The following is a 26,512-nucleotide window of genomic DNA, read 5'->3' on the forward strand; positions in this document are numbered from 1 at the left end:
TCCCGGGATACCCCCAGCCCCCAAATCCCACTGGGACGATCCCAACCCTTCCCGGGGTGCGTGGAGGGTGTGTCTCCCCCAATCCCTGGGACACTGGGACCCCAATCCCTGGGATACCAGGACCCCAATACCTGGGATACCAGGACACCCAATCCCTGGGATACCAGGACACCCAATCCCTGGGATATAGGGACCTGAATCCCTGGGAGACCAGGACCCCAATGCCTGGGATACCAGGACCCCAATGCCTGGGATATCAGGACACCCAATCCCTGGGACACCAGAACACCCAATCCCTGGGATATAGGGACCTGAATCCCTGGGATACCAGGACCCCAATCCCTGGGATACCGGGACCAGCCCCTGGCCATCCCGGGAGACCCTCAATCCCTGGGATACTGGGACACCTAATCCCTGGGATATAGGGACACCCAATCCCTGGGACACTGGGACCCCAATCCCTGGGATACGGGGACCCCAATCCCTGGGATATGGGGAAATCCCTGGGACACAGGGACCCCAATCCCTGGGATACCAGGACCCCAATGCCTGGGATACCAGGACCCCAATGCCTGGGATATCAGGACACCCAATCCCTGGGACACCAGGACACCCAATCCCTGGGATATAGGGACCTGAATCCCTGGGAGACCAGGACCCCAATCCCTGGGATACCGGGACCAGCCCCTGGCCATCCCGGGAGACCCTCAATCCCTGGGACACTGGGACACCTAATCCCTGGGATACAGGGACCCCAATCCCTGGGACACTGGGACCCCAATCCCTGGGATACGGGGACCCCAATCCCTGGGATATGGGGAAATCCCTGGGATACAGGGACCCCAATCCCTGGGATATGGGGACACCCAATCCCTGGGATACAGGGACCCCAATCCCTGGGATATGGGGACACCCAATCACTGGGACACTGGGACCCCAATCCCTGGGATACCAGGACCCCAATGCCTGGGATATCAGGACACCCAATCCCTGGGATACGGGGACCCCAATCCCTGGGATACGGGGACCCCAATCCCTGGGATACGGGGAAATCCCTGGGATACCAGAACCCCAATCCCTGGGATATGGGGACACCCAATCCCTGGGACACTGGGACCCCAATCCCTAGGATACCAGGACCCCAATGCCTGGGAAATCAGGACACCCAATCCCTGGGATACGGGGACCCCCATCCCTGGGACATGGGGACACCCAATCCCTGGGATACGGGGACCCCCATCTCTGGGATACGGGGAAATCCCTGGGACACTGGGAACCCCAATCTCTGGGATACCAGAACCCCAATCCGTGGGATACCAGGACACCCAATCCCTGGGACATGGGGACCCCCAGTCCCTGGGATACGGGGACCCCCAATCCCTGGGACACGGTGAAATCCCTGGGATATTCCCTGTCCCATCCCGGGATACCCCCAGCCCCCAAATCCCACGGGGACGATCCCAACCCTCCCCGGGGTGTGTCTGGGGGGGTCTCCCATCCCCTCCGCAAGGAATTCCCAACTCCCGGCCCCCCCAAGCCCCCTTCCCGGAGCCCCCCCCCGCCCCCGCGCGGCCTCTCCCGCCCCTTCCCGAGGCCAATCCCGGCTTTTCATCCAGCCCGGCGCTGTTTTTTTTTTTTTTTTGGGATCCAAACGGGAAGCGGAGCTGCCAACACCAATAAACCCGCCCGGGCGGAACGGCCCGGCCCGGGGGGGAGGTTTTTGGGGGGGCTGAGACCCCCGATTCCCGCTGCCACAGCAGGGACACCCCCCTCCCTCCCCCAAACGCACTGTGCCCCTCCCAGCATTCCCAGTATTCCCAGTGTTCCCAGTTCAGGAGCCGCCCGGCCCCAAAAGCCTTTATTGTACAGAGAGTACAGTGGGGAGGGGGGGCACAAACCGGCTGTGCCCCATCCCGGGGGAAACCAATCCCTGGGATACAGGGAACCTCAGTCCCTGGGATACCAGGACACACAATCCCTGGGATACCAAGACCCCAATCCCTGGGATACAGAGACCCCCAATCCCTGGGATACCAGGACACTTAATACCTGGGATACAGGGAACCCCAGTCCCTGGGATACCTGGACACCCAATCCTTGGGATACCAGGACACCCAATCCCTGGGATACAGGGACCCCAATCCCCGGGATACAGGGAACCCCAGTCCCTGGGATACCAGGACACCGAATCCCTGGGATACCAAGACCCCAATCCCTGGGATACCAGGACACCCAATCCCTGGGATACCAGGACACCCAATCCCTGGGATACCAGGACACCCAATCCCTGGGATACCAAGACCCCAATTCCTGGGATACCAGGACACCCCAATCCCTGGGACATGGGGAAATCCCTGGGACACGGAGACCCCCAGTCCCTGGGATACAGGATCCCCAATCCCTGGGATACAGGGAACCCCAATCCCTGGGACACAGGGAACCTCAGTCCCTGGGATACCAGGACATCCAATCCCTGGGATACCAAGACCCCAATTCCTGGGATACCAGGACACCCAATCCCTGGGACACAGGAAACCCCAATCTTGGGATATGGGGACCCCCAATCCCTGGGATACAGGAACCCCCAATCCCTGGGACACTGGGACCTCAATCCCTGGCATACAGGGAACCCCAGTCCCTGGGACACGGTGAAATTCCGGGGATATCGGAACCCAATCCCTGGGATACAGACACCCAATCCCTGGGATATGGAGACCCCAATCCCTGGGATACCAGGACACCCAATCCCTGGCATACAGGGAACTCCAATCCCTGGGATACAAGGGACCCCAATCTCTGGGACACTGGAAACCCCAATCTTGGGATATGGGGACCCCCAATCCCTGGACACTGGGGCCTCAATCCCTGGGACACGGGGACACCCCAATTCCTGGGACATGGGGACCCCAATCTCTGGACATGGGGACCCCATTCCTCTGGGACACCAGGACACCCAATCCCTGGGATATGGGGACCCCAATCCCTGGGATACGGGGACTCCAATCTCTGGACATGGGGACCCCAATCCCTGGGATACAGGGACCAGCCCCAGGCCATCCCAGGGGACCCCCAATCCCTGGGACACGGGGACCCCCAATCCCTGGGATACAGGGACCCCCAATCCCTGGGACACGGGGACCCCAATCCCTGGGATACGGGGACCAGCCCTGGGCCCGAAAACTGGGAGTGACTGGGACACCCCCCACACACCCCCGTCCTGCGGGGGGGCGGGGGGTGACAATGGGGACCCCCTGTCCCAGTGACTGTCCTGGGGGGTCAGGGGGTGACAATGGGGACCCCCTGACCCAGTGACTGTCCTGGGGGGTGACAATGGGGACCCCCTGTCCCAGTGACTGTCCTGGGGGGTCAGAGATGGAATTGGGGACCCCCTGTCCCAGTTATTATCCGGGGGCGGTCAGGGGTGACAATGGGGACCCCCTGTCCCAGTTATTGTCGGGGGGGCTGGGAGGTGACAAAGGGGACCCCCTGTCCCATTTACTATCCCAGGGGATGGAATTAGAGACCCCCCCCATTCCCCCCCAGTCACTGTCCTGGGGATCTGGGGGGTCCTGGTGGCCCCGGGGGTCCCAGGGGATGGAATTGGGGACCCCCTGTCCCAGTCACTGTCCTGGGGGTCCCAGGGGATGGAATTGGGGACCCCCTGTCCCAGTCACTGTCCCGGGGGTGCCAGGGGATGGAATTGGGGCCCCCCTGTCCCAGTCACTGTCCCGGGGGTCCCAGGGGATGGAATTGGGGACCCCCTGTCCCAGTCACTGTCCTGGGGGTCCCAGGGGATGGAATTGGGGACCCCCTGTCCCAGTCACTGTCCTGGGGGTCCCAGGGGATGGAATTGGGGACCCCCTGTCCCAGTCACTGTCCTGGGGGTCCCAGGGGATGGAATTGGGGACCCCCTGTCCCAGTCACTGTCCTGGGGGTCCCAGGGGATGGAATTGGGGACCCCCTGTCCCAGTCACTGTCCCGGGGGATGGAATTGGGGCCCCTCTGTCCCAGTCACTGTCCCGGGGGTCCGGGGGGTCCCGGTGGCCCCGGGGGTCCCCTCATCCCGGGCTCTCCCTTGGGTCCCTCGGGCCCCGCCCGTCCCGTGGCCCCGGGGGTCCCGGGCATTCCCGGTGTTCCCTGTGGGCCGGGGGGTCCCGCCTTTCCCGCTTCCCCCTCCGGCCCCGGGGGTCCGGGATCCCCCTCGGACCCGCCCTGGCCCCGGGATCCCGAGAGTCCAAAGCTGCCCTTGGAGCCCTTGAGCCCCGGGAATCCTCTCGTTCCCAGAGGTCCCCGTTCCCCCTGGGGGCCGGCGGGTCCCGGGGGTCCCGGGGCTCCGGGGGGTCCCGGCGATCCTGGGATCCCGATGTCACCCTTCTGTCCCCCCATTCCCGGGGGGCCGCTGGATCCAACGTCCCCCTTGAGGCCAGGGGGGCCTGGGAGGCCCGGAATGCCTGGAAGGAGGGAGAGGAGGGGTGAGGGGGGGGATGCTCCAACCTCGGGGGTGTTTCTAAGGCCGGGATGGACGGAGAGTTCCATCCATGGAAGGATTTGGGTGCCCTCATCCAGGGGCAGCTGCTCCCTCTCCGCCGGGACCGGGGAGAGGAGGCACTGGCACCAGGGGAAGGACGTGGAAGGACATGGAAGGACATGGAAGGACATGGAAGGATATGGAAGGATATGGAAGGACATGGAAGGATGTTGGAAGGATATGGAAGGACATGGAAGGATGTTGGAAGGATATGGAAGGACATGGAAGGATGTTGGAAGGATATGGAAGGACATGGAAGGACATGGAAGGATATGGAAGGATATGGAAGGATGTTGGAAGGATATGGAAGGACATGGAAGGACATGGAAGGATATGGAAGGACATGGAAGGATATGGAAGGATATGGAAGGATATGGAAGGACATGGAAGGATGTTGGAAGGATATGGAAGGACATGGAAGGACATGGAAGGATATGGAAGGATATGGAAGGATATGGAAGGACATGGAAGGACATGGAAGGATATGGAAGGATATGGAAGGATATGGAAGGACATGGAAGGATATGGAAGGATATGGAAGGACATGGAAGGACACAGAAGGATGTTGGAAGGACATGGAAGGATCTCCCTGCTGTTCCCTAATCCTGGGACATCTCCTCATCCATGGGATGCTCCGGGTACCTTCCTGCACATCCCAGCCCTTCCTTGACCTCAGCACGGGTGGTTTGGATCCTCCTCCACCTCCCTTGGGATCAGGATCCCACCAAATCCCACCAAATCCCATCACATCCCACCCAATCCCACCCAATCCCTCAAAATCCCACCCAATCCCAGGAACACCTCCCCAGCTCCCCCTTTTCCCCCCTTTCCCTCGCCTCGGAGCAGGGTGATGTTCCTGGGCACATCCCTGTGCTGCATGTCCACCAAATCCCACCCAAACCCTCAAAATCCCACCCAATCCCAGGAACACCTCCCTGGATCCCCTGTTTCCCCCCTGTCCCTCACCTTGGAGCAGGGTGACGTTCCTGAGCACATCCCCGTGCTGCATGTCCACTCAATCCCACAAAATCCCACCCAGTCCCTCAAAATCCCACCCAACCCCAGGAACAACTCCCCTTTCCCCCCCCATCCCTCACCTCGGAGCAGGCCGATGTCCCTCAGCGCGTCCCCGTGCCGCACATCCACCAAATTCTACCCAATCCCACCCAATCCCACTCAATCCCTCAAAATCCCACCCAATCCCTCAAAATCCCACCCAACCCCAGGAACACCTCCCTTTTCCCCCCCGTCCCTCACCTCAGAGCAGGGTGAGGTCCCTCAGCGCGTCCCCGTGCCGTGTGTCCCACCCAATCCCACAAAATCCCACCCAACCCCAGGAACACCTCCTCTTTCCCCCCCGCCATTTCCCTCACCTCGGAGCAGGGTGAGGTCCCTCAGCGCGTCCCCGTGCCGCACATCCACCAAATCCCACCCAATCCCACCCAACCCCAGGAACACCTCCCCTTTCCCCCCCGCCGTTTCCCTCACCTCGGAGCAGGCCGACGTCCCTCAGCGTGTCCCTGTGCCGCACATCCACCAAATTCCACCAAATCCCACCCAATCCCACCCAATCCCTCAAAATCCCACCCAGCCCCAGGAACACCTCCCCAGCTCCCCCATTTCCCCCCTTTCCCTCACCTCAGAGCAGGGTGATGTTCCTGGGCACATCCCTGTGCTGCATGTCCACCCATTCCCACCCAATCCCACCCAACCCCAGGAACACCTCCCCTTTCCCCCGTTTCCCTCACCTCGGAGCAGGGTGACGTTCCTGAGTGCGTTCCCGTGCCGCACATCCACCCAATCCCACCCAACCCCACCCAATCCCACCCAGCCCAAGGAACACGTCCCCTTTTCCCCCCCGTTTCCCTCACCTCGGAGCAGGCCGACGTCCCTCAGCGCGTCACCGTGCCGCGCGTCCACCAAATCCCACCCAACCCCACCCAATCCCACCCAACCCCACCCAATCCCACCCAGCCCCAGGAACACCTCCCCTTTCCCCCCCCACTCCGTTTCCCTCACCTCGGAGCAGGCCGATGTCCCTCAGCGCGTCGCCGTGCCACGCGTCCACCAAATCCCACCCAACCCCACCAAGTCCCTCAAAATCCCACCCAATCCCACCCAATCCCACCCAGCCCCAGGAACACCTCCCCTTTCCCCCCCGCCGTTTCCCTCACCTCGGAGCAGGCCGATGTCCCTCAGCGCGTCCCCGTGCCACACATCCACCAAATCCCACCCAACCCCACCCAATCCCTCAAAATCCCACCCAATCCCACCCAACCCCAGGAACACCTCCCCTTTCCCCCCCGTCCATCACCTTGGAGCAGGGTGACATTCCTGAGCACATCCCCGTGCCGTGTGTCCCACCCAATCCCACCCAATCCCACCCAACTCCACCCAATCCCACCCAACCCCAGGAACACCTCCCCTTTCCCGCCGTTTCCCTCACCTCGGAGCAGGCCGACATCCCTCAGCGCGTCGCCGTGCCACACATCCACCCAATCCCACCCAATCCCACCCAGCCCCAGGAACACCTCCCCTTTCCCCCCGTCCCTCACCTCGGAGCAGGCCGACGTCCCTCAGCGCGTCCCCGTGCCGCGCGTCCACCGCCCTCATCTCCTGGAGCAGCAGGGACAGGTTGCGGACGCCGACGTCCAGGCGGGCGCCGAGGATCCCGAAGCTCTCCCGCAGGACCCCGGCGGAGCCCTGGAGCGCCGCCAGGGACCCGTTGAGCCGCAGGAGGTCCCGGGCGTGGGCGCGGAGGCGGCGGGCGCAGGACTCCCGCACGGAGCCCAGGTAGCGCAGCATGGCCAGCACGTGCCCGCCTGTGGCCTCCAGGTTGGCCGAGATGGTCCCGACCTCCTCCCCGTGGGATTCCAGGAGCCCTTCCAGCGCCCGGAACCCGTCGGCCGTGCGGTTCTGGGCGTGGCCCCGGTGGTACCTGTGGCGGGGGGGGGCGAGAGAAAGGGGGGGGTTTGTGGGGTCAGAAATGCCTGGAGGGGAGCGGGGAAGGGATGGGAGGTGGTGGGGCGGCCCCAAATCCCTCAGGGCAGGACCTGGAGCCCACGTGGAGTCACGGAGAGACTGGGAAAGCTTCCCCACCCCTCAGATCCCCGGAGCAACAGGTGGGTAGGGACGGTGGGGACACTGCCCTAAAACACCCACAGCTCATATGGGACAGTGAGGACACTGCCCTATAACACCCACAGCTCCTATGGGGACAGGGGGACACTGCCCTATAACACCAACAGCTCCTATGGGGACAGGGGGACACTGCCCTATAACACCCACAGCTCATATGGGGACAGGGGGACACTGCCCTATAACACCCACAGCTCATATGGGGACAGGGGGACACTGCCCTATAACACCCACAGCTCCTATGGGACAGGGGGACACTGCCCTATAACACCCACAGCTCATATGGGGACAGGGGGACACTGCCCTATAACACCCACAGCTCATATGGGACAGTGAGGACACTGCCCTATAACACCCACAGTTCATATGGGGACAGGGGGACACTGCCCTATAACACCCACAGCTCATATGGGGACACTGCCCTATAACACCCACAGCTCCTATGGGGACAGGGGGACACTGCCCTATAACACCCACAGCTCCTATGGGACAGTGAGGACACTGCCCTATAACACCCACAGCTCATATGGGGACACTGCCCTATAACACCCACAGCTCCTATGGGGACAGTGAGGACACTGCCCTATAACACCCACAGCTCCTATGGGGACAGTGAGGACACTGCCCTATAACACCCACAGCTCATATGGGGACACTGCCCTATAACACCCACAGCTCCTATGGGGACAGTGAGGACACTGCCCTATAACACCCACAGCTCCTATGGGACAGTGAGGACACTGCCCTATAACACCCACAGCTCATATGGGGACAGGGGGACACTGCCCTATAACACCCACAGCTCCTATGGGGACAGTGAGGACACTGCCCTATAACACCCACAGCTCATATGGGGACACTGCCCTATAACACCCACAGCTCCTATGGGGACAGTGAGGACACTGCCCTATAACACCCACAGCTCATATGGGGACACTGCCCTATAACACCCACAGCTCATATGGGGACAGTGAGGACACTGCCCTATAACACCCACAGTTCCTATGGGGACAGTGAGGACACTGCCCTATAACACCCCACAGCTGATATGGGGACAGTGAGGACACTGCCCTATAACACCCACAGGTCATATGGGGACAGTGAGGACACTGCCCTATAACACCCACAGTTCATATGGGGACAGGGGGACACTGCCCTATAACACCCACAGCTCCTATGGGGACAGTGAGGACACTGCCCTATAACACCCACAGTTCATATGGGGACAGGGGGACACTGCCCTATAACACCCACAGCTCATATGGGGACACTGCCCTATAACACCCACAGCTCATATGGGGACAGGGGGACACTGCCCTATAACACCCACAGCTCATATGGGGACAGTGAGGACACTGCCCTATAACACCCCCAGCTCCTATGGGGACAGTGAGGACACTGCCCTATAACACCCACAGCTCCTATGGGACAGGGGGACACTGCCCTATAACACCCACAGCTCCTATGGGACAGGGGGACACTGCCCTATAACACCCACAGCTCATATGGGACAGTGAGGACACTGCCCTATAACACCCACAGCTCATATGGGACAGTGAGGACACTGCCCTATAACACCCACAGCTCATATGGGACAGTGAGGACACTGCCCTATAACACCCCACAGCTCATATGGGGACAGGGGGACATTGCCCTATAACATCCACAGCTCATATGGGGACAGTGAGGACACTGCCCTATAACACCCACAGCTCCTATGGGGACAGTGAGGACACTGCCCTATAACACCCACAGCTCCTATGGGGACAGGGGGACACTGCCCTATAACACCCACAGCTCCTATGGGGACAGGGGGACACTGCCCTATAACACCCACAGCTCATATGGGGACACTGCCCTATAACACCCACAGCTCATATGGGGACAGTGAGGACACTGCCCTATAACACCCACAGCTCATATGGGGACAGGGGGACACTGCCCTATAACACCCACAGCTCATATGGGGACAGTGAGGACACTGCCCTATAACACCCACAGCTCCTATGGGGACAGGGGGACACTGCCCTATAACACCCACAGCTCCTATGGGACAGTGAGGACACTGCCCTATAACACCCACAGCTCATATGGGGACAGTGAGGACACTGCCCTATAACACCCACAGCTCATATGGGGACAGGGGGACACTGCCCTATAACACCCACAGCTCCTATGGGACAGGGGGACACTGCCCTATAACACCCACACCTCATATGGGGACAGTGAGGACACTGCCCTATAACACCCACAGCTCCTATGGGGACACTGCCCTATAACACCCACAGCTCCTATGGGACAGTGAGGACACTGCCCTATAACACCCACAGCTCATATGGGGACACTGCCCTATAACACCCACAGCTCCTATGGGGACACTGCCCTATAACACCCACAGCTCCTATGGGACAGGGGGACACTGCCCTATAACACCCACAGCTCCTATGGGACAGTGAGGACACTGCCCTATAACACCCACAGCTCCTATGGGGACAGGGGGACACTGCCCTATAACACCCACAGCTCCTATGGGGACACTGCCCTATAACACCCACAGCTCATATGGGGCAGTGAGGACACTGCCCTATAACACCCACAGCTCCTATGGGGACAGTGAGGACACTGCCCTATAACACCCACAGCTCCTATGGGGACAGGGGGACACTGCCCTATAACACCCACAGCTCCTATGGGACAGTGAGGACACTGCCCTATAACACCCACAGCTCCTATGGGACAGTGAGGACACTGCCCTATAACACCCACAGCTCCTATGGGGACAGTGAGGACACTGCCCTATAACACCCACAGCTCATATGGGACAGTGAGGACACTGCCCTATAACACCCACAGCTCATATGGGGACAGGGGGACACTGCCCTATAACACCCACAGCTCATATGGGGACAGTGAGGACACTGCCCTATAACACCCACAGCTCATATGGGGACAGGGGGACACTGCCCTATAACACCCACAGCTCCTATGGGGACAGGGGGACACTGCCCTATAACACCCACAGCTCCTATGGGGACAGGGGGACACTGCCCTATAACACCCACAGCTCATATGGGACAGTGAGGACACTGCCCTATAACACCCACAGCTCATATGGGGACAGTGAGGACACTGCCCTATAACACCCACAGCTCATATGGGGACAGGGGGACACTGCCCTATAACACCCACAGCTCCTATGGGGACAGGGGGACACTGCCCTATAACACCCACAGCTCATATGGGGACAGGGGGACACTGCCCTATAACACCCACAGCTCATATGGGGACAGGGGGACACTGCCCTATAACACCCACAGCTCATATGGGGACACTGCCCTATAACACCCACAGCTCATATGGGGACAGTGAGGACACTGCCCTATAACACCCACAGCTCCTATGGGGACAGTGAGGACACTGCCCTATAACACCCACAGCTCATATGGGGACACTGCCCTATAACACCCACAGCTCATATGGGGACAGTGAGGACACTGCCCTATAACACCCACAGCTCATATGGGGACAGTGAGGACACTGCCCTATAACACCCACAGCTCATATGGGGACAGTGAGGACACTGCCCTATAACACCCACAGCTCATATGGGGACAGTGAGGACACTGCCCTATAACACCCACAGCTCATATGGGACAGTGAGGACACTGCCCTATAACACCCACAGCTCATATGGGGACAGGGGGACACTGCCCTATAACACCCACAGCTCCTATGGGGACAGGGGGACACTGCCCTATAACACCCACAGCTCCTATGGGGACAGGGGGACACTGCCCTATAACACCCACAGCTCCTATGGGACAGTGAGGACACTGCCCTATAACACCCACAGCTCCTATGGGACAGGGGGACACTGCCCTATAACACCCACAGCTCCTATGGGACAGGGGGACACTGCCCTATAACACCCACAGCTCATATGGGGACGGGGGGACACTGCCCTATAACACCCACAGCTCATATGGGACAGTGAGGACACTGCCCTATAACACCCACAGCTCCTATGGGGACAGGGGGACACTGCCCTATAACACCCACAGTTCATATGGGGACAGGGGGACACTGCCCTATAACACCCACAGCTCCTATGGGGACAGTGAGGACACTGCCCTATAACACCCACAGCTCATATGGGGACACTGCCCTATAACACCCACAGCTCATATGGGGACACTGCCCTATAACACCCCCAGCTCCTATGGGGACAGTGAGGACACTGCCCTATAACACCCACAGCTCCTATGGGACAGGGGGACACTGCCCTATAACACCCACAGCTCCTATGGGACAGGGGGACATTGCCCTATAACACCCACAGCTCATATGGGGACAGTGAGGACACTGCCCTATAACACCCACAGCTCATATGGGGACAGTGAGGACACTGCCCTATAACACCCACAGCTCCTATGGGGACAGGGGGACACTGCCCTATAACACCCACAGCTCATATGGGACAGTGAGGACACTGCCCTATAACACCCACAGCTCCTATGGGGACAGGGGGACACTGCCCTATAACACCCCACAGCTCCTATGGGGACAGGGGGACATTGCCCTATAACATCCACAGCTCCTATGGGGACAGTGAGGACACTGCCCTATAACACCCACAGCTCATATGGGACAGTGAGGACACTGCCCTATAACACCCACAGCTCATATGGGGACAGGGGGACACTGCCCTATAACACCCACAGCTCATATGGGGACAGGGGGACACTGCCCTATAACACCCACAGCTCATATGGGGACAGTGAGGACACTGCCCTATAACACCCACAGCTCATATGGGGCAGTGAGGACACTGCCCTATAACACCCACAGCTCCTATGGGGACAGGGGGACACTGCCCTATAACATCCACAGCTCCTATGGGACAGGGGGACATTGCCCTATAACATCCACAGCTCATATGGGACAGTGAGGACACTGCCCTATAACACCCACAGCTCATATGGGGCAGTGAGGACACTGCCCTATAACACCCACAGCTCCTATGGGACAGTGAGGACACTGCCCTATAACACCCACAGCTCCTATGGGGACAGTGAGGACACTGCCCTATAACACCCACAGCTCATATGGGGACAGGGGGACACTGCCCTATAACACCCACAGCTCATATGGGGACAGTGAGGACACTGCCCTATAACACCCACAGCTCCTATGGGGACAGGGGGACACTGCCCTATAACACCCACAGCTCATATGGGGACAGGGGGACACTGCCCTATAACACCCACAGCTCATATGGGGACAGGGGGACACTGCCCTATAACACCCACAGCTCATATGGGGACAGTGAGGACACTGCCCTATAACACCCACAGCTCATATGGGGACATATAGATAAAAAAAATATATAAATATATATATGTAAAATATAAAATGAAATAAGTATATATATAAATATATATATTTTACATATATATATTTATATATATGTATAAATATATATATGTAAAATATAAAATGAAATAAAATATGGATAAAATATACAAAAAATATATATAATATATGTAATATGTATGTAATATATATAATATATATAATATATATAATATATATAATATATATAATATATATAATATATATAATATATATATAACATATGTAATATATATATAATATATATATGTAAATATATATAATATAAATGTTAAAGATATAGCCAAAATTGATATTAAAAATTTTAAATATATATATATTAAATATACGTTAAATGTACATTATATATACAAATATATAAATATACATTTATATATAATATATAAATGTTTAAATATATATTATATAAAATATATTGTATGTTATATATATTAGATACGTTATATATATTATACTATATGCATTTTATATAAATATATATTATGTTATATAAGTTATATATAAATATAATAATTTTTATATATTATTTTATATATTATATATAAATGTATAAATATAATATGTATAATTTAATATATTTATATATAGTATATAATATAATGTATAATTTAATAGATATGAATATATAATTTATGTCTTTAATATATAAATATAAATAAATAAAAATATATATTTCATATATATAAATAAATAAATATATTAAATTATTTTTATTATATTATATATTATTTATAAATATATAAAGATTATATATTTTTTATAAATATATAGATATTATATATTATGTATAAATATATAAATATTATATATATATTTAATATATGTACATATAATATATAATATAATAGATAATATTCAATATATTTATTTATTAAACATAAACATAAAAATATAATACATATAATTTAATATATTTATATAGATTATATAATATAGTCCCTATAATTTAATATGTATAAATATATAATATATATATTTACTGTATATATTAAAATATATATTATATGTTCCATATAAATATATAAATATAAATATAAAAATATAATGCATATAATTTAATATGTTTATATATAATATATAATATAATCTCTATAATTTAATATGCATTAAATATATAATATATATATTTAATGCATATATTAAAATATATATTATATATTATATATATATTCTATATATATTCTATATAGTTTATATATATTATATATTATATATATATTATCTATTATATATATATTTTATATATATATATTATATTAATATATATTATATATTCTATATTTATATAGAATATATAATATAATCTCTATAATTTAATATATATAAATATATAATATATATATTTAATGTATATATTAAAATATACATTATATATTCTATATAAATATATAAATATAAATACAAAAATATAATACATATAATTTAATATAATTATATATAATATAATCTCTATAATTTAATTTATATAAATATATAATATATATATTTAATGCATATATTAAAATATATATTATATATTCTATATATATTCTATATATCTAATATATATAGAATATATATAGAATATATATAATGTATATATTATATATTATATATATTCTATATATTATATATTCTATATATTATATATTCTATATTTTTATATAATATATAATATAATCTCTATAATTTAATATGTATAAATATATAATATATATATTACTGTATATGTTAAAGTATACATTATATATTCTATATAAATATATAAATATAAATATAAAAATATAATACATATAATTTAATATATTTATAGATAATATATAAATATTTATATATTTATATATAATTTATATATATTTATATATAATTTATATATATATTTATATATAATTTATATATATTTATATATAATTTATATATATTTATATATAATTTATATATCTATTTATATCTATTTATATATAATATATAATACAATCACTCTAATTTAATATATATAAATACATAATATATATATATTTAATGTCTATATTAAAATCAATCAATACACATATTATTCCGGGCGGGAATCTCGGGGTACCTGGCGTCGCCGAGCTCGTCTTGCTGCTCCTCCAGCGCGGCGCTGGCGTTGTCCACCCGCTCCCGCAGCTCCTCCAGGCTCCGCGCCAGCTCCCGCACCCCGCCGCCCCCTCCGCCCTCCCCGGGCGCGCTCCCGAGCAGCTCCCGGGCGCGCTCCCGCCGCTCCCGCAGCTCCCCCAGCTCCCGCCGCCGCTCCAGCCGCTCCTCTCCCAGATCCCGCAGCTCCCTCCCCGCCCCGGCCGCGCCGCCCCGCAGCTCCCGCAGCCGCTCCCGGCCCCGCTCCGCGCTCGCGTTCAGCCGCTCCAGCGCCGCTTCCAGCGCGGGGCCGTCCCGGGAGAGCTCCCGCAGCTCCGCTTCCAACCGGGAGGTCTCGGCCCGGCACCGCCCGGCCCCGGCCAGCAGCAGCTCCGCGCCCCGGCCCAGCGCCCGCACCGAGCCCGCGCAGCTCTCCAGCCGCGCCCCGAGCCCCGCGCCCGCCGCGGAGAGCCGGGAGTGGAGCCGGGAGGTTCGCTCCAGCTGCGCCTCCTGCCCCTGCAGCGACTGCTGGAGCCGCTCCAGCTCGGCCCGCAGCTGGGAGATGTCCCGGCCCAGCTGATCCCGGTCCTGGCGCAGGGAGCCGTTCCCAGAGCTCTTCTCTCCTGAGCGGGGGGCGGGAGGGGCTCTTATCCCACCCCATCCCCAGAGACGCCTGTTATCCCATCCCGTCCTGGGATCCGTCTGTTATCCCACCCCATCCCGTCCTGGGATCCGTCTGTTATCCCACCCCATCCCGTCCTGGGATCCGTCTGTTATCCCACCCCATCCCGTCCTGGGATCCGTCTGTTATCCCACCCCATCCCGTCCTGGGATCCGTCTGTTATCCCACCCCATCCCGTCCTGGGATCCGTCTGTTATCCCACCCCATCCCGTCCTGGGATCCGTCTGTTATCCCACCCCATCCCGTCCTGGGATCCGTCTGTTATCCCATCCCATCCCGTCCTGGGATCCGTCTGTTATCCCATCCCATCCCATCCCGAGGTCCACCTGTTATCCCACCCCATCCCGCCCTCCAGGCTTGGCAATCTGTTATCCCACCCCATCCCAAGATCCATCTGTTATCCCATCCTGAGATCTACCTGTTACCCCACCCCATGCTGAGATCCACCTGTTATCCCATCCCATCCCAAGATCCATCTGTTATCCCATCCCATCCCACCCTCCAGGCTTGGAAATCCATCTGTTATCCCATCCCGAGATCCACCTGTTATCCCACCCCATCCTGAGATCCAGCTGTTATCCCATCCCACCCCGAGATCCAGCTGTTATCCCATCCCACCCCGAGATCCAGCTGTTATCCCATCCCACCCCGAGATCCAGCTGTTATCCCATCCCACCCTGAGATCCAGCTGTTATCCCATCCCACCCCGAGATCCACCTGTTATCCCATCCCACTCCGAGATCCAGCTGTTATCCCATCCCACCCCGAGATCCAGCTGTTATCCCATCCCACCCCGAGATCCAGCTGTTATCCCATCCCACCCTGAGATCCAGCTGTTATCCCATCCCACCCCGAGATCCAGCTGTTATCCCATCCCATCCCGAGATCCATCTGTTATCCCACCCCATCCCGAGAGCCGTCTGTTATCCCATCCCATCCCATCCCAAGATCCACCTGTTATCCCATCCTGAGATCTACCTGTTATCCCATCCCATCCCATCCCAAGATCCATCTGTTATCCCATCCCATCCCAAGATCCATCTGTTATCCTACCCCATCCCACCCTCCAGACTTGGAAATCCATCTGTTATCCCACCCCATCCTGAGATCCACCCGTTATCCCATCCCATCCCAAGATCCACCTGTTATCCCATCCTGAGATCCACCCATTATCCCATCCCATCCCAAGATCCACCTGTTATCCCATCCCACCCTGAGATCCATCTGTTATCCCACTCCATCCCAAGATCCACCTGTTATCCCATCCCATCCCAAGATCCACCTGTTATCCCACCCCATCCCAAGATCCACCTGTTATCCCATCCCATCCCAAGATCCATCTGTTATCCCACCCCAAAATCCACCTGTTATCCCACCCCATCCCAAGATCCACCTGTTATCCCATCCCAAGATCCATCTGTTATCCCACCCCATCCCAAGATCCATCTGTTATCCCACTCCATCCCACCTTCCAGGCCTGGAGATCCATCCGTTATCCCACCCATCCCATCCCATCCCAAGATCCACCTGTTATCCCATCCCGAGATCCACCTGTTATCCCACCCCATCCCAAGATCCACCTCTTATCCCATCCCATCCCAAGATCCACCTCTTATCCCACCCCATCCCAAGATCCACCTGTTATCCCATCCCATCCCAAGATCCACCTGTTATCCCACCCCTTCCCAAAATCCACCTGTTATCCCATCCCAAGATCCACCTGTTATCCCATCCCATCCCAAGATCCACCTGTTATCCCACCCCATCCCAAGATCCACCTGTTATCCCATCCCAAGATCCACCTGTTATCCCATCCCGAGATCCACCTGTTATCCCATCCCATCCCAAGATCCATCTGTTATCCCATCCCATCCCAAGATCCACCTGTTATCCCATCCCAAGATCCACCTGTTATCCCACCCCATCCCAAGATCCATCTGTTATCCCATCCCATCCCAAGATCCACCTGTTATCCCATCCCAAGATCCATCTGTTATCCCATCCCATCCCAAGATCCACCTGTTATCCCATCCCAAGATCCACCTGTTATCCCATCCCATCCCAAGATCCACCTGTTGTCCCATCCCAAGATCCATCTGTTATCCCATCCCAAGATCCATCTGTTATCCCACTCCATCCCACCTTCCAGGCCTGGAGATCCATCCGTTATCCCACCCATCCCACTCCATCCCAAGATCCACCTGTTATCCCACCCCATCCCAAGATCCACCTGTTATCCCATCCCATCCCGAGATCCACCTGTTATCCCATCCCAAGATCCACCTGTTATCCCACCCCATCCCAAGATCCACCTGTTATCCCATCCCATCCCAAGATCCACCTGTTATCCCACCCCATCCCAAGATCCACCTGTTATCCCATCCCATCCCGAGATCCACCTGTTATCCCATCCCAAGATCCACCTGTTATCCCACCCCATCCCAAGATCCACCTGTTATCCCACCCCATCCCAAGATCCACCTGTTATCCCATCCCGAGATCCACCCGTTATCCCACCCCATCCCCCCCTCCAGGCCTGGAGACCCTCTGGATCCATGGCCAGCCCTTCCTTTCCCTCAAGGGAACAATTCCTTCCCTCCAGGACGGTTTGGAGCCGCCTGGACTCGTGGGAAGTGTCCCTGGATGTCCCTGGATCCTCGAGGCCCCTTCCCACCCCAATCTCGTCGTGATTCCATGATTCCATGACCCTGGAGAAGGGAACTCCCCCAATCCCACCCTCCCTCCTGCTCCTGCAGCTTCTCCAACCCCCCCCCTTCCACCCCTTGGGGTCTGACGTTCATCCCTGCCCAAAATCCCGGGAGAAAAGCGGGGGGTTGGCTCTGGGGGAGCCCCGGGAGCCGAGAATGGGAGATCCCTCATTCCCTGGCTGGACAGGAACCCGGAAAAGGCCTCTCTGGGTGCGGGTCCAGGCCACTCACCCAAGCCCTGGAGATCCTCCTGGATGGAGAGCAGCTTCTCCTCGTAGAAGGTCTGGGCCGAGCTGATCCGGCTGGAGATGGAATCCACCCTCCGGAACGCTGCGGGGGGAATGGGGCAGTCAGGAGAGGTGGGAATGCCCGGGAATATCATCCCCCTCCACACCTTCCCTCCCTGGAAGGCACTTAAGCTTCCAGGGATTGCTGAGCCAGGCTGGGATGGGCATCCCCGGGAGCTTCCAGGTTTGGGATTTGCCTGAACATCTCCAAGATTCCACCCCTGGGGAACACATTTTCCCTCTGCTCCGTCTGGGAAGCACTTGGGAGGGGATGGGATGGGATGGGATCCAACCTCCAGGCTCTGAGGTGGTTCCTGAGATCCAGAGGGATCCCGGTGTCACCACACCCAGGGCGCTCCCACCAGAATTCCAGCTGCTCCCCTCCACACCTGGGAGCTTTTGGGGAGTCAGGAGAGGTGGGAATGCCCGGGAACACCGTCCTGCTCCACACCTTCCCTCCCTGGAAGGCACTTAAGCTGTCCAGGGATTGCTGAGCCAGGCTGGGATGGGCATCCCTGGGAGCTTCCAGGTTTGGGATTTGCCTGGAATCTCCAAGATTCCATCCCTGAGGAACATGTTGTCCCTCTGCTCCGTCTGGGAAGCACCTGGGATGTGATGGGATGGGATGGGATCCAACCTCCAGGCTCTGAGGTGGTTCCTGAGATCCAGAGGGATCCCGATGTCACCACACCCAGGGCACTTCCACCAGAATTCCAGCTGCTCCCCTCCACACCTGGGAGCTTCTGGGGAATCAGGAGAGGTGGGAATGCCCGGGAATATCATCCCTCTCCACACCCTCCCTCCAGGAAGGCACTTAAGCTGTCCAGGGATTGCTGAGCCAGGCTGGGATGGGCATCCCTGGGAGCTTCCAGGTTTGGGATTTGCCTGAACATTTCCAAGATTCCACCCCTGAGGAACATGTTGTCCCTCTGCTCCACCTGGGAAGCACTTGGGAAGCACCTGGGATGTGATGGGATGGGATGGGATCCAACCTCCAGGCTCTGAGGTGGTTCCTGAGATCCAGAGGGATCCCGATGTCACCACACGCAGGGTGCTCCCCCCAGAATTCCAGCTGCTCCCCTCCACACCTGGGAGCTTTTGGGGAGTCAGGAGAGGTGGGAATGCCCGGGAATATCATCCCCCTCCACACCTTCCCTCCCAGGAAGGCACTTAAGCTTCCAGGGATTGCTGAGCCAGGCTGGGATGGGCATCCCCGGGAGCTTCCAGGTTTGGGATTTGCCTGGAATCTCCAAGATTCCACCCCTGAGGAACACATTTTCCCTCTGCTCCATCTGGGAAGCACCTGGAATGTGTCGGGATCCAACCTCCGGGCTCTGGGTCGGTTCCTGATGTTCCCACGCGGGTAAACTCCCCCCCATTCCTGAGGCATCTCCACCCCCAGGTCGCTCCCAGCGGAATTCCAGCCGCTCCCCTCCACCCCGGGAAGCCTCAGCCCCCCCCCCTCCCAAGATTCCCAGCCCAGCATTCCCAGCCTTTTTTCCCGGCTCACCCAGCGCTCCCAGCACGGCCACGGCCAGCGACAGGAGCAGGGTCAGGGCGTAGAGGCCGCGCAGGGCGCTCCGCAGGGACAGGGACGGGGACGGGGACAGCGACAGCCTCCTCCGGCAGCTGCTCCGGGCCCTTCCTGCGGGAACAGAGGGATGGATCAGACCCTGCCGGCCCCTCTTCCCGCCCCCTCGGAATTCCTTACCCCTGGATCCGCGGCTGGAGGTGGAATCCACCGTCGCCATCTCCTCGCGCTCCCCTCCCGCGGGATCGTGTCCTGGAAGGGGACACGGAGCGGCCTCAGCTCTCCCCGCCCTCCTGATCCCATTCCTGGGGGGCCTGAGGATTCCTGGGAACCCCCCCAGCCGCGTCCTGCCCCGGCATTCCCGGGGGAAAAGCCGGGAAGGAGCCACCGGTGCCACCCTGAGCAAAATCCCGGGAGCATCGGGATGCGCATCCCTGTCCCCTCCCGGTGCCCAGTGCGACCTTTGGGCACCAAATCCATAAATTTGGGTGGGATCGCATTCCTGGGGGGCCTGAGGATTCCTGGGAATCCCCCCAGCCGCGTCCTGCCCCGGTATTCCCGGGGGAAAAGCCAGGAAGGAGCCACCGGTGCCCCCCTGAGCAAAATCCCGGGAGCAGCAGGACGGGCGTCCCTGTCCCCTCCCGGCGCCCAGTGCGACCTTTGGGCACCAAATCCATACATTTGAGTGGGATCCCATTCCTGGGGGGCCTGAGGATTCCTGGGAATCCCCCCAGCCGCGTCCTGCCCCGGCATTCCCGGGGGAAAGCCGGGAAGGAGCCACCGGTGCCCCCCTGAGCAAAATCCCGGGAGCAGCAGGACGGGCGTCCCTGTCCCCTCCCGGCGCCCAGTGGGACCTTTGGGCACCAAATCCATAAATTTGGGTGGGATCCCATTCCTGGGATGCCTGAGGATCCCTGGGAACCCCCCCAGCCGTGTCCTGCCCCGGCATTCCCGGGGGAAAAGCCGGGAAGGAGCCACCGGTGCCACCCTGAGCAAAATCCCGGGAGCAGCAGGACGGGCGTCCCTGTCCCCTCCCGGTACCCAGTGCGACCTTTGGGCACCAAATCCATACATTTGGGTGGGATTTGGACCAGAAATTTGGGGAAATTTGGCCCAAAAGTGGGAGATGGGCACAGGGGGGGCTCCTGGCTCCGGCTCCAAGGGGCTTCCTGGGAATAAAAACCATGGGAGCAAAGGAAAAGCACCTCCCTGAGCAAGAGGGGAAACACTTGGGATGCTCCAGGTCTGAGCTCCCGCCACCCTCCTGATCCCATTCCCAAGGGGACAGAGGATCCCTGGAAACCCCCCCCCAGCCTTGCCCTGCCCTGGGATTCCCAGGAAAAAGCTGGGAAGCCCCCCAGGAGCCCCCTGGAGCTGGGCAGATCCCGGTGGGGTTTGCCGGGTCCCTCCAGGACTCTGGGGGGATTTTTGAACACCGAATCCATAAATTTGGGTGGGATTTGGACCAGAAATCTGTGGAAATTTGGGGAAATTTGGCCCAAAAGTGGGAGATGGGTACAGAGAAAGTTCCTCACTCCGGCTCCAAGGGGCTTCCTGGGAATAAAATCCACGGGAGCAAAGGAAAAACACCCCTCCCCGTGTGAAGGGGGAAATCTGGGCACCAGATCCATAAATTTTGGTGGGATTTGGAGCATAAAATTGTGGAAACTTGGCTGGATTTGACCCAAAATGGGTGATGGACACACAGGGAGGGCTCCTGGCTCCAAATCCATGGATTTGGGGAAATTTGGACCATAAATTTGGGGAAATTTGGCCCCAAAGTGGTTGGATTTGGCTCCTGGCTCCAAGGGGCTTCCCAGGAATAAAAAACCCACGGGATCAAAGGAATCTCCCCCCCTCCCCAACCCCCCCAGCCCGGACCCCCAGTGTGTGTGTGTGGGAAATTTGGGATCCTCCCGGTGTCCCCCCCTTTATTCCACCCGGAGCCCCTAAAAGTGGGGAAGGGGGGGGCAAAGAGGGGCTTTGGGGACGGGGGTGGGGGGAAGAAATTCCCGTCCTTCCCATCCCAAATCTGGCTTTTCCTCCCTATGGAATCAACAAGCGACGGGATCTGAGGGAGCAGGGGGAGCCCCGGGACCACCCCCCCCTCAATCCCTCTTTCCCCTCCCTTCCCAATCTGGGGGTCCTTGGCCATGCCCGGACCCCCCCAATCCTTCTTTCACCCCCCCGTTCCCAATCTGGGGGTCCCCGGCCATGCCCAGACCCCATTCCCGGGAATCCCCTTCCCACGGGAAGCAGGACCGGGGGTGTGGGATTTTGGGGCCCCCCACAGCCCCACTCCGGCACATCCATCCCGTCCATCCGCCCCATCCCCCTTTTCCCAGCCCCCCCAATCCCGTCGGGAATGTTCCCTCCTCCCCCCCCCCCCTCCCCTCACCTCTCATGGCCCCTTTTCCCGCATCCGCCTCTTCCCGGAGATCCTCAGGCTCCGGATCCAGCCGGAGCCGCTTCCCGGCGCTTTCCCCGCGCTCCCGAAACTTTCCCGGGATCCTCCCGGAGCCCCCCCAGCGCTGGAGCATCCCCGGATCCCATCCGGGAACGAGGGGAACGGGACACACCGGGAATGGCGCGCGCTGGACACCGGCCACCGGAAAAAAAAAAAAAACCGGGAGCGGGGAGAGGAGCTGGAAAGGGAAAAAGGGGCCGGGAAGGAGAGTCCTGAGCCCGCCCCAAATCCACCCCCACCCCACCTCGGCCCCAGTGACTCACAAACGGCCGAGAGGGGAGGGGGGAAACGGGCCCGATCCACCGGGATTGGGAATAGCGGGATTGGGAAAAGGGGGGAGCTGGTCCAAGGGGAGAGGGGGTGGGAGGGGGGGTGGGGGAATAGGGAATGGGCGGCTGGGGACAGGGATTTGGGGCTGGGAGGTGGGAGAGGGGTCCGGGGGCTGATCCCTGGGAACGGGCAGGGATAGGGGGAAGTGGATGTGGGATCCTGGGAATGGTCCCTGGATCTGGGGCAGGGATAGGGGAGATGGGTCTGGAGTGCTGGGAATGGTCCCTGGATGTGGGGCAGGGATAGGGGAGATGGGTTTGGAGTTCTGGGAATGGTCCTTGGATCTGAGGTAGGGATAGGGGAGATGGGTCTGGAGTGCTGGGAATGGTCCCTGGATGTGGGACAGGGATAGGGGAGATGGGTCTGGAGTGCTGGGAATTGTCCCTGGATCTGGGGCAGGGATAGGGGAGATGGGTGTGGGATCCTGGGAATGGTCCCTGGATCTGAGGCAGGGATAGGGGAGATGGGTCTGGAGTGCTGGGAATGGTCCCTGGATATGGGGCAGGGATAGGGGAGATGGGTGTGGGATCTTGGGAATGGTCCCTGGATGTGGGGCAGGGACATGGGGAAATGTGTCTGGGATCTGAACCCTGGATTTGGGATCTGATCCCTAGATTTGGGATTTGATCCGTAGATTTGGGGTCTGATCCCTGGATTTGGGGCAGGGACATGGGATCTGATCCCTGAATCTGGGGCAAGGACATGGGGAAATGTGTCTGGGATCTGAACCCTGGATTTGGGGTCTGATTCCTGGATTTGGGGTCTGATCCCTGGATTTGGGGTCTGATTCCTGGATTTGGGGTCTGATCCCTGGATTTGGGGCAGGGATCTGGGATCTGATCCCATGTCCTGGGGCAAGGACATGGGGAAATGTGTCTGGGATCTGATCCCTGGATCTGGAGCAGGGACAGCGGGAAATGGGTCTGGGATCTGACCCCTGGATTTGGGGTCTGATCCCTGGATTTGGGGCAGGGATCTGGAATCTGATCCCTGGATCTGGGGCATGGAGCCAGGGAAATGGGTCTGATTCCCGGTGCAGGGAATCTGGCCTTTGGATCAGGGATCCTGGGAATGGCCCCTGGATCTGGGGTCCTGCCCGGCTCCTGCTCCTGGTCCCACTCCCAGCTCCTGGTCTGGAGGGTGATCCCACCTCAGAAACACGGGATGGGGATCCTGAGGGATGGGGGACAATGAAGACATTCCCTGTATCCCGGGAATTTTTTAGCCCCCCCCCCCCGTGCAGTTGTGTCCTTCATCACCTCATCCTGTTGCCCGTAAGAGAGACACAAACCAACAGAGCGCCGGTTTGTGCGGTGCTTTATTCGGGGCCCGGGAACCTGAGGACCAGCGTCCCAAGTCAGGATTCCCAAGACCCTCATTCTCAGTTCAGCTTTTATACTTTCACACAAACAAGTTTACGTGCAGTTTCCACAGAAAACAGTTACACTCGGTTACAAACAGGATCATACTTCATGCTGATAACAATTGGTAATCATCTACTCTAATCATAAATCTGCTTAGGTTGTCTTACCCCTAGAAACCGTTTAACAGACCCTTACCACATCCAAGGTAACAAATCATTATGTACATGCTTGACTAAATCCTTTGATTATTGTTTCTACTTCTTCAGCACATTCCATTCTCACAAACAAGGTTACTTAACTTACTACTTTGGAGTGTTGCTTTCTAGGCCTACTCTCCTACTAAGCCTTAGCCATTCTACTACTAAATTTGAATTATTCTGCAACAGGATCTTGGGAATGGTCCCTGGATGTGGGGCAGGGATAGGGGAGATGGGTGTGGGATCTTGGGAATGGTCCCTGGATCTGAGGCAGGGATAGGGGAGATGGGTGTGGGATCCTGGGAATGGTCCCTGGATGTGGGGCAGGGATAGGGGAGATGGGTTTGGAGTGCTGGGAATGGTCCCTGGATGTGGGACAGGGATAGGGGAGATGGGTCTGGAGTGCTGGGAATGGTCCCTGGATGTGGGACAGGGATAGGGGAGATGGGTGTGGGATCCTGGGAATGGTCCCTGGATGTGGGGCAGGGATAGGGGAGATGGGTGTGGGATCCTGGGAATGGTCCCTGGATCTGAGGCAGGGATAGGGGAGATGGGTTTGGAGTGCTGGGAATGGTCCCTGGATGTGGGGCAAGGATAGGGGAGATGGGTCTGGAGTGCTGGGAATTGTCCCTGGATGTGGGACAGGGATAGGGGAGATGGGTGTGGAGTTCTGGGAATGGTCCCTGGATGTGGGACAGGGATAGGGGAGATGGGTCTGGAGTGCTGGGAATGGTCCCTGGATCTGGGCAGGGATAGGGGAGATGGGTTTGGAGTGCTGGGAATGGTCCCTGGATATGGGACAGTGATAGGGGAGATGGGTCTGGAGTGCTGGGAATTGTCCCTGGATCTGGGACAGGGACATGGGGAAATGTGTCTGGGATATGAACCCTGGATTTGGGATCTGATCCCTAGATTTGGGATCTGATCCGTAGATTTGGGGTCTGATCCCTGGATTTGGGGCAGGGACATGGGATCTGATCCCTGAATCTGGGGCAAGGACATGGGGAAATGTGTCTGGGATCTGATCCCTGGATTTGGGATCTGATTCCTGGATTTGGGGTCTGATCCCTGGATTTGGGGTCTGATTCCTGGATTTGGGGCAGGGATCTGGGATCTGATCCCATGTCCTGGGGCAAGGACATGGGGAAATGTGTCTGGGATCTGATCCCTGGATCTGGAGCAGGGACAGCGGGAAATGGGTCTGGGATCTGACCCCCGGATTTGGGGTCTGATCCCTGGATTTGGGGCAGGGATCTGGAATCTGATCCCTGGATCTGGGGCATGGAGCCAGGGAAATGGGTCTGATTCCCGGTGCAGGGAATCTGGCCTTTGGATCAGGGATCCCGGGAATGGCCCCTGGATCTGGAGGGTGATCCCGCCTCAGAAACACGGGATGGGGATCCCAAGGGATGGGGGACAATGAAGACATTCCCTGTATCCCGGGAATTTTTTAGCCCCCCCCCCTTGTGCAGTTGTGTCCTTCATCACCTCATCCCACGGGATATTCCACAGCATTCCATGATTTTTTTGGGGGAGGTCACAAGCTGCCAGCTGAGCTCTTCCTCCCCCTCGTCCCTCAGCCCTTCCCTGAGGATTCCTGGCCACGGGAGCTGATCCAGAGGGATCCAAGTCTCGGGGTGATCCCGGATTCCTGCCTTGCTCCCGGGATTTAGCGGCTGGTGGAACAGAGCTCGGGAATTCCCTGGAACTGGGGAACTCCCTCGGGGTTTAGGGGTGGGATTTGATGCCCCTTCAGGGTCTTTTCCAACCTAAACCATTCCCAGTTTTAAGCAGC

The 26,512-nt window shown here is 55.6% G+C and overlaps 1 protein-coding gene across 1 annotated transcript; it reads right to left on the minus strand.

Annotated features, from left to right (window-relative positions):
- Positions 1-3,460: 3,460 nt before the first annotated feature.
- Positions 3,461-22,899, minus strand: SCARA3 (scavenger receptor class A member 3). Its single transcript, XM_032682273.1, has 8 exons — positions 22,758-22,899; positions 20,540-20,611; positions 20,339-20,473; positions 18,773-18,871; positions 15,428-15,774; positions 15,106-15,340; positions 7,084-7,581; positions 3,461-4,451 (listed from the first exon to the last, which is right to left on the minus strand). The coding sequence occupies exons 1-8, from the start codon at positions 22,897-22,899 to the stop codon at positions 4,012-4,014; spliced, it is 1,968 nt and encodes a 655-aa protein (XP_032538164.1). The 3' UTR covers positions 3,461-4,011.
- Positions 22,900-26,512: the final 3,613 nt, after the last annotated feature.

This window comes from Chiroxiphia lanceolata, chromosome 3, assembly GCF_009829145.1.
Source record: "Chiroxiphia lanceolata isolate bChiLan1 chromosome 3, bChiLan1.pri, whole genome shotgun sequence".
In the NCBI taxonomy this organism is placed as follows: Eukaryota; Metazoa; Chordata; class Aves; order Passeriformes; family Pipridae; genus Chiroxiphia; species Chiroxiphia lanceolata.